Raw genomic sequence first — 9,103 nt, 5'->3', positions numbered from 1 at the left:
CTTACACTGTTATATTGCCATCTGCATTTAGGATAAATATCAATCTAGGAGCCAATTTTTCAGTGAATTTTTTTTGATGGTGTTCTTTTCCTTGTTTTTTGTTTCCTCTTTGGATTTCCATTTCTTGTGTTCCAAATTCCTGGTGTCCACCAGGGAGTCTCAGAGAGGGGACTAGATTTCTGGTAGTTAGTATGGCATTTGGTCCATCTCTGTTCTTCTGTCTGGCATGGCCTGTACTGAGTATATACATTATCCATCTATGTATGGGTAGGTATGGCAACAGTGAGCAGGTAGAAGATGAGGTATCATAAGTTTGAGTCTTTTTACCCTGAAAGCAAGTCTTTAGAGGGTTCAGATGGCAGGTGGGGGTCATATCTTGTCTTTCTTGTGTGGCCTGCGCCTGGACTGTCATTGGCTGTCTTAGTAGGGGAAGGTGTATTGGAAAGGGCAGTGGACAAGCAGGAGGAGTCAGTGGCTTGGGCCATGTCTTCCAAACTGAGAGAGTAGGACTGTATATCTCTTACCTCCTCTGACTGTCATAGAATTTACCTGTGTAATGCATATCTACATGAATAGCAGGAGTGTGGGGCTATGGGGTGGTATGGAAGTGTAGGTGTGTGTTGGCACCAGGAGCCAGCCAGCCTGGAATGATTTGAAGTGGAACACATCACTGGATGTAGAGGTAGCACTGAAGACTGATATGCTCTGCCCTTCTCTCTCTCTAACTATCCTGTATTGTTGCTTATAACTTCTACACAATTAAAAAAAAATTCTTGCTTATTCTCTCCTTCAAAACAATTGGCTTAGGCGATTAATACCTATTGTCTTGCAGGAGGAAATTGAATGAAAATTTTATTGCTATTGCTGTATACACTGTCCAGGCAACCAGAAGCCTCTCTGGTGAGGCTTGTTAACACTTGTGAGCTAGAAAGGAAGGAAAGGAAATGGATTAAAATGTTGTATACTGACTGGCAAATGTGGATGTAGAGATAGAGATAGAGATAGAGATATCTATATTCATATACCCACACTCTGACTAGCCCCAACTCTCTGTCATAATCAGCTCCACAAGCACTCACCTGTGCTTGCATGCATATATATCTATACAGGTACATATAGACAAGAAGACATACACATTTGGATGAATGGATGGATGGGTGGATGGATGGATGGATAGATGGATGGATGGATGGAGCAGAGCTCCTCCAGGCAAACCATGCAACAACATGTGGAAGCAGAGGCCAACTGGTAGTCAATGTGGCAGGAGTTTCAGTCATTTAGTTCTGAAAGGAGGCATAGAAGGGTTCAGATTGCAGATGGTGATCTTACCTCTTCTGTCTTTTGTGCCCTGCATATGAGCAGGTGATCTTTGCCCAAATAGTGGAGGGTATGTGGAATGGGGCAGGGGCATTGTTTAGGGGAATGCAGAAGTTCAGACTATAGGTAGAACTCTTACGTTTTGAGGATGGTATGACCTGCACCTGAACAGTGAATAGTGAAGTAGTGAATAGTGAACAATGAGTAGTGGAATGGGGGTTGGGAGTAAAATGGGTCTGGACATGTCGACTTAAGTTGGGTGTGATAAGCTTGTGTTTTTGGGTTCTAAATCAAGGAAGTGGTAATAGAAGAGTTCAGATGGCAGATGAGTCTCTTGTTCTGGATGGAGGTTTTATTTCTTAATTAGGATGTATGTTATTAGGACATATCTATAGCATGATCACTGTACCTGATAACACAAACACCATCACAAGGATCTTGTAATCAAATGTATACCTCACTATACTTAAACACTTATATTCATATCTCATTGGTGTAAAAGAGTCACATAATCACATCCAACACTATTATAACAGAAAATAAAAAAAGAAGCAGATATGGATGAAGCATGGTAATTCAAAAAATAGGGCTTCAATCCAAAATCTGCCAAGTTGCAAGTATCTCTGTTATTCAATTACCTCTTTTGTACTATATTCTTTTATTGAAATGCCCAAGTTACAGAAACTATGTTCAGGAACATGCTGAGTTCAAGTGAGTAACATGATTTTTGTTTTGTTTTGTTTTGTTTTGTTTTCTTTTTTGTCTTTTAATTACAAACTTGACAAGCTTGTGGCTTTCCATCAGGATGAGCACTAACTGGTGTTTTCTGCAGAAGCAGCTATGAAAGAGATGAAGGTGATCCAGCCTGAGAAATCAGTTTCTGTTCCTGCTGGAGGGACAGCCACTCTGAAATGCACAGTGACATCTCTGTTACCGGTGGGACCCATCAAGTGGTTCCGTGGTACAGGAATCAGTCGACACTTGATATATACTTTCACAGGAGAACACTTCCCCAGAGTAACAAATGTTTCAGATGTTACAAAGAGAAACAACCTGGACTTTTCCATCCGCATCAGTAATGTCACTCCTGCTGATGTGGGTACCTACTACTGTGTGAAGTTCCAGAGAGAACTAAAAGATCCTGACACTGAAATTCAGTCTGGAGGTGGCACTGAGTTGTTAGTACTTGGTAAGTACTATATTTTCCATTTCATTCATGTTTTTTTCTACAGGTTGAAATAGTGTCCTGTTGTCCATGAACAATTAAGAAACATATGTAAAGGTACCCTTATATATATATAGGCAAGTGTTGGCTACAACCTCTGTCTCATAGATTAACACAATATGGATGCTTTTCTTCCTAGATAGCTTATTCTCCTAGTAGAAACCACACAACAGAACAGTCAATTGTTTCTAGCATAGAAAATGTGATGAAGAAACAAATCAGGATATGCAGAAATCTGTGTCACCTGGTGCAAAGGCCTTTCTGCCCAGAGCTTTCTCGAGCAGGAATCTAGTAGAGAATTTCTCAATTTGGATTCTTAGGGTAGAAATACTGCCATGTAGTGGGATGGCTTCAGTGGTGAACAGCAGCTTTGTTTTGGGAAAGGAATGTGAAGTCACAGAAAATGACCTCTGAAATACAGTAAGGAGTAAAAGTTTTTTGTTTCAGCCTCAGTATTTTCAGCTCTAACATGGTGATGATCACAGATCTTTCATAAGGAAAGGCTGGGCCTCTGTATATCAACCAATACAGCAGTATGTCAAAGTACACATGGTATAGCATGGTTGTTAAATCTAGGACAACTCATTGAACCTGACCCTTAGTTTTCCTTCTGTAGAATGAGGATACCTGTGCCCATTTTGAGATAGCCATGACTACAAAGAGAAACAGTGAGTGTCTGGCATCAGGAGGCCATGGAGTGAGACATCTTCCTCTCTGCACAATGCTCAGTTTCTGATGCCATGGAGTGAGAAATCTTCCTCTCTGCACAATGCTCAGTTTCTTCTTTTGTGATGATTACACTCATTGTCAATTGTAGGTGTTCCTTGAAAACAGAGAAGACATACACATATTATTGGGTGATAGTGTCAGGGCCACTAGGAGCATCAGAATTGTAATTGTCTTTTAAAATGAGGACTGAATCTAAAGGTCTTGGTATGCATTCTAGCACTACTACTCTTTCACATGTGTCCAGGACAAGATCTTCAACACACGGTAGACTCTTCATGCAGGCAGAGAATATGGAATTGCTCTAATGAAGGAGTGAAGTTATATAACATGCTTAGAGAAACTGCTCACATAGGAAATGTTTTATTACTGTAAGTGTGTTAAGTGGGTCATGTGATCTGGGATATTCCATTTTTCTCTCTGTAGGCTTTTGGTTCATTGGCGTGAAGTTGGGTTCTTCATCTGGCTACTCTTGGAGTTTCCTGGGAAACTGAGAGAAATCTCAAGTTCATGTTCCTTTAGTTGGTCTGATATGGGTTTTGGTATCTGTAATATATACATGATTTGAGGCAACAAGAGATATTTGGGATTATTCCCTTGACAGAACTGTGAGCACACCAGGTTGAGACAGGACAAGCCCTTCTGCTTCAGAACAGCAAGGATCATCCTGCAGCCCACAATCCTCTAGAACCCAAGTAATGTGCTAGAGACATCTTTCAGTGAGCAAATCCAAGTATCCTAAGGTCCAAATAACTGAAAGCCCTCTGCAACTCTAATCTCAGTGTGAGTCCTTCCTATAATGGATGCATCTGCACTAGAACAATTTCCGGAGCCTGAAATTTCTCGAGTTTACTCAGAAGTGTATGTTAATGATACAGAAGGTCAACAATAGCTCTGTGTTTCTTCCGTCTCATGCTCTTGTGCTCTATATAATTAGCCCTTCTGGAGGAAGTGACTATACTGTAAAAGCCACTGGGGAACTTAATGAGCAGATCACTAAGAAAAAGGCTGTCAAGGTATAGAAGATTCTGCTCCTTAGGTGGGATTTTCATGGTAGAGCCAGAAACAAAGCAGAAACACACAGTATTGTTTCTGAGTGACTATTTCTGCACACAAATGGCAAAAAAGTATAAGAATGTGATCCTAAAACTAGTAACTAGGGCAACAATAAGGAGGCTTTTAATGTACATATTTAGCCATGAGATACTACCTTCATTTTCTTCTTTCTAGGCTGAGGGTTTTTTCATTATTTTTAAAATTACAATTATTATTATTATTGCTATTAGTTAATAGTAGTAGTATTAGTAACAATAGTATTTAATCTGTTTTTACAGTTTAGTCATTACACTCCTCTTGGTACACCCTCCCACAGTTTCTCATCCCATTATTCCTCCTCTATCTTCAAGAAGATGTCCCTACCTTCATCCTCCCACCACACCAGACCTCCTATTCCCTAGGGCCTCAAGTCTCTCAAGGGTTAAGTGCCTCTCTTTCACTGAAGTCATACCAGGTTCTCCTCTGCTGTATATGTGTTGGGGGCCTCATATCAGCTTGTGTATTCTGCCTAGTTGTTGGCTCAGTGTCTGAGACCTCTGGGGTCCAGATTATTTGAGACTGCTGGCTTTCCTAAGGGGTTGCAGACCACATTCTCTTCTGTTGTGTATGTGTTGGGGGCCTCATATTAGCTAGTCTATTCCATCTAGTTGGTGTCTTAGAGACCTCTGGGGTCTAGACTACTTGAGACTGCTGACTTTCCTATGGGGTTTCCCTCTTCCTCATCTTCTTCCAGCCTTCTCCTGATTCAACTACAGGGGTCCCAAGCTCCTGTCCATTATTTGGGTGTAAGTATCTGCATCTGACTCTTTCAGCTGCTTGTTGGGCTTCTCTGAGGGCAGCCATACTAGGTTCCTTTCTGTCAGCACACAATAACATCAGTAATATTGTCAGGCCTTGGAGTCTCTTCTGAGCAGGATTCCATTTTGGATCTTCTGCTGGATCTCCTTTCAGTCAGTCTCTTCTCCATTTTTGTCCCTGTTAGACAGGAACAATTCAGGGTTAGAATTTTTGTCTGTGGGATAGCAACCCCATCCCTCCACTTGATGCCCTGTCTTTCTGCTGGAGGTGGACTCCACAAGTTCCTTCTCCCCACTACTGTGCATTTCATCTAAGGTCTCTCCCTTTGAGTCCTGTACATGTCTTACCTCCTAGGTCTTTGGTACACACTAGAGAAGCTCCTCACCTCCTACCTCCCAAGTTTGCTTGTTTCCATTCATTCTGCTGACCCTCTGGGCCTCACTCTTATTTCCCACCCCTCATATATGATTGTGTTTCTCCTTTCCCTCCCTGTTCCCTCTCCCAACCAGGCTCCTCCCCTCCACCCCCATATTGCTTTCTTCTTCCTTCCAAGTGGGATCGAGGCATCCTTTTTGGGTTCCTTGGCTTTTTAACCTTCTTGAGTTCTGGGGATTGCATCCTGAGTATTCTGTACTTTTTTGGCTACTATTTACTGATTACTGAGTACATAGCATGCATGTCCTTTTGGGTCTGAGTTACCTCACTCAAGATTATATTGTCTAGCTTCATCTATTTGCCTGCAAAACTTAGGGTTTCCTCCTTTTTAATAGCTGGATAGTATTCCATTGTGTAAATGAACCACATTTTCTGTATCCATTCTTCTGCCGTGGGACATCTGGCTTTTCTCCAGCTTCTGAGTATCACCACTAAGGCCAATATCAACATGATGTAGGACTTTACCCTGTGACATGGTGGGACATCTTTTGGGTATACGTCCAAAAGTAGTACAGCTAGGTCTTCAGGTATATCTATTTCCAATTTTCTGAGGAAACTCCAGAGTGGTTGTAGCAGTTTGCAATCCCACCAGTAACGGGGGAGTGTTCCTCTTTCTCCACATTCTTGCCAACATGTGATATCACCTGAATTTTTAATCTTAGCCATTCTGATTGGTCTAAGTAGAGTCTCAGGGCAGTTTTGATTTGAATTTCTCTGATGACTAAAGACAGATTGAAGATTATTGCTTTTTCTATTATATATTTTTTGCTTCTTTATCAAAGATCAAGTGTTCATAATTGTGTGGCTTTTTTTCTGGGTCTTCAATTTTATTCCCTTCATAATCATGTCTGTGTCTGTACAAATACAATGCAGTTTATAATAACTATCACTCAGTAGTACAGACTCTCATCTATATAATTTTCATCTTTTTCTTGCATGTTTTCCAGCAAGTGTTTTCATCTGGAAGTTTTACACTTCACTAGGATTCTTTCCTTTCCCCAAATTTGGAATTTTCCAGGATGCATACATCTAAACAAGGCAGCCTGTCAACTCTCTTCCTTTCCAGTTACCATCCTCTTTTATGTGTATCTACTGTTCACAGCTCTTCCTGAGTATTTGAAAGACTGAACCCATCTTGGTCAAAGGTTTCTCTCTCAGGGAACATCAAAAGTACCACCAATTATGAGCATCCGACTCACCTCGTAAACCTCCTTAGGGATCAGTTTTCCCAGCATAGTGGAAACTATACTCCCTGACACACAGGATTGTGAAAATCAAGCATTTAACAGTTGACAGAGGACCACAACTCTTGTCCTCAAGGTCGACAAGAAACATTTCATTCTGAAACCAACTATCAGTGACCACACCCCAGGAACACAGATTGGGGTCACCTGAAAGCCATCTGTGGAAGCAGTTTATAACATTTTTGTAGTAATAGAAGAAGGCCATTAATTAAGACTTTTTAAAAAATTAATTGGTGAAAACATGGAAGAGGTGGGTTACCATACAAGAGAGCAACCTGTTTGAGACTTTAGATGCTAACTGATGAAGCCTTAAGTATCCAGGTTGGTAATCTGCTAAATTAATATTCTACAGGAAAACTGGTACTCTGCTTGTACTATCCAGTTGATTGAACTAAATTGTTACAAAGCTGTTTGGTCATGAACAAAGGAAGACAATACATGGCTATTAAGGGGGAAAAATATGATTCTAAAAATAATTTGCTCTGAATCTGTAACATGCCAGGATTCATTCAAGTTCTAATGATCCAATCAGCATTATAAATGGTTCGGTTTGAAGGTTCATCTACTTTGTGTAAAATTTTGTTGATAAAATATGGTGCTATAAGTTGGAGACCTGTCATGGGGCTAATAGAGATATAGACACCTATTTTTCCTCTCTTTGTCTTTGTCTTTTTTTTTTCTTTACTTATTCAATTTACATCCCACTTGCTACTCCCTTCTTAGATACCTCCTCTCACAACTCTTACCCTATCCCTCTATGCTTCTCCTCTATGTCAGTTGGGGTTCTTCTGGTAATCCTCCAACAACAAGGCACATCAAATCTATGTGATGCTATGTAGAGCCTCTCCCACTGTAGTCAGACAAGGCAGCCCCAGTAAAAGAACACATCCCATGTTCAGGTAAAAGCTTTTGGAATAGTCCCTGTTGCTGTCATGAGGGATCCACATGAAGGCCAAGCTGTACATCTGCTACTTATGTTCAGGAAGACCTAAGTCCATCACTGTATGTCCTTTTTTGGTTGGTCACACTTTGAGAGCCCCAAAAGTCCAGGTTACTTGACTCTGTGCTTCTCCTGTGGAGTTCTCAACTCCTTTGTGGCCTGCAATCTTTCCTACTATTCATCTATAAGAATCCCCAAACTCTATCCACTGTTCAACTGTGGATGTCTGGATTTGTCTCAGTCAACTGCTGAATGAAGCCCCTCAGAGAACTACACGATCCTGTCTGCAAATGTAACAGGATCATTATTAGGGTTAGGAATCCGTGCTTGCTCATAGAATGGGTCTCAACCTGGAACACTTATTGGATGGCCATTCCTTCAGTCTCTGTTCCATTCCTCTGTTCTTTCATTTCTTGGAAACAGGAAAAATTTTGGATAGGAAGTTTTGTGTGTGGGTTGGTGGCTATATCACTCCACTGTGGTTACTGTCTGGCTATAGACGGTGGACTCTTCAGGTCCCGCATCCTCAATGTAGTGAGTTACAAGTAAGGCCAATCCCACTGATTCTTGGATGCCTCCCTTATTCCAGGTCTCTGTCTTATCATAGAGATCTTCCCATGTGCTTACCACTATTGGAGCCCGCGTAGTCATCTCGCCAGCAAGAAGACACACGGATACTAGGTTCCTTCTGCAGCAACGTTTATTGCCTCCTCTGTAGGGAAAAAAAGGTCGAGCCAATAATCCGCACTGCTTATATACACCACAGTGCAGCATGTCTGCCCACAGCACAGCCTGTCTGCCCATGATTGGCTGTTCGCCCATTACCCTATGTGACGCCCCAGAATGGGCCGTGACTCGGCGTCATTTCACTCTACGCACATGCTCAAACAGTTCTCTACGCACATGCGCAAACACTTGTTTACTAGGAGTGATAGCGGAAGTAGACGCCATCTTGCCATGGCGAATGTCTCTCCAGCTCCACCACTCCCCACACACTATCAGTTGTAGATTTCTAATAATTTTTATGGCCATTTAGCCATCTCTCCTGTCCTTCCCCACATATGATCCAGAAGCCCTAATACTTTTCCCCAAACCCTTCCTTCCCAAATCCTGCCTTCCATCTACCTCTTATGACTATTTTATCCTCCCTTCTAAGTGAGATTCAAGCTTCCTCCATAGTGACTTCCTTCTTATTTGGCTTTTTTGTATTGTGGAGTACAGCATAGTACCTGTATTTTGTAACTAATATCCGTTTATAAGTGAGTACATACCACACCTCTTCTTTTAGGACTGAGATACCTCACTTGGGATGATATTCTCAAGTTCCATCCATTTGCCATCAAAATTCATGATGTCTTTGTT

At 41.4% G+C, this 9,103-nt stretch overlaps 1 protein-coding gene across 5 annotated transcripts in view; it reads left to right on the top strand.

Annotated features, from left to right (window-relative positions):
* Positions 1-9,103, top strand: part of LOC116094963 (tyrosine-protein phosphatase non-receptor type substrate 1-like) — a 41,598-nt gene that overhangs the window by 15,248 nt on the left and 17,247 nt on the right. For all 5 annotated transcript variants that reach the window (XM_031376378.1, XM_031376377.1, XM_031376376.1 and 2 more), the window contains one exon: positions 2,150-2,506. In XM_031376378.1, the coding sequence (XP_031232238.1) occupies positions 2,150-2,506 (357 nt within the window). The remainder of the gene's footprint in view (positions 1-2,149; positions 2,507-9,103) is intronic.

The sequence above is a fragment of the Mastomys coucha genome, unplaced genomic scaffold (genome assembly GCF_008632895.1).
Source record: "Mastomys coucha isolate ucsf_1 unplaced genomic scaffold, UCSF_Mcou_1 pScaffold17, whole genome shotgun sequence".
Taxonomy (NCBI): Eukaryota; Metazoa; Chordata; class Mammalia; order Rodentia; family Muridae; genus Mastomys; species Mastomys coucha.
The sequence above is the reverse complement of the archived record's forward strand: the minus strand, read 5'-3'. Positions and strand labels throughout refer to the sequence as shown.